The sequence below is a fragment of the Myotis brandtii genome, unplaced genomic scaffold (assembly GCF_000412655.1).
Source record: "Myotis brandtii unplaced genomic scaffold, ASM41265v1 scaffold33, whole genome shotgun sequence".
Taxonomy (NCBI): Eukaryota; Metazoa; Chordata; class Mammalia; order Chiroptera; family Vespertilionidae; genus Myotis; species Myotis brandtii.
Window position 1 is genome coordinate 2,547,567 of NW_005362713.1, and position 414 is coordinate 2,547,980.

Here is a 414-nt window from a genome sequence, read left to right on the forward strand (position 1 = left end):
GCCCTCCTGGGTACCGTCCGGGCCCCCGGGGGGCTTCTGGCAGTTGCAGTCGGTGACGTACTTGATGAGGTCGGCGAGGCCGCCCTGCAGATGCTGGAGGGTGAGGTTGAGCTCCAGGAGCTGCCGGTCCGTGTCCACCTTGTTCTCCTCCACGATGAGCGACTTCTCCATCAGGGCCACGCGCAGCTCCCGCAGCTCCTGCTGGGTTCCCTGCAGCTTCTCCATCTGCTGCTCCACCGCGCTGATCTGATCGAAGGTCTCGTCCGATTCGGAATACAACTCCTTGATCTCTTCCACGTGCCGGTCGAGGGTCGCCTGCATGTCCGCCAGGGTGCCCTGCAGCGCCTCTTCCCTGTGGCTGGCGGCCAGGTGCAGCGCCGAGACGTTCCTCTGCAGCTGGCTCAGCCGGGCCTG

The 414-nt window shown here is 65.9% G+C and overlaps 1 protein-coding gene across 1 annotated transcript in view; it reads right to left on the bottom strand.

The window, feature by feature from the left end:
- Positions 1–414, bottom strand: part of MMRN2 (multimerin 2) — a 24,867-nt gene that overhangs the window by 4,710 nt on the left and 19,743 nt on the right. Inside the window, exon 7 of the mRNA XM_014543620.1 lies at positions 2–414. This exon is cut by the window's right edge and continues 2 nt beyond it. Within this exon, the coding sequence (XP_014399106.1) occupies positions 2–414 (413 nt within the window). The remainder of the gene's footprint in view (position 1) is intronic.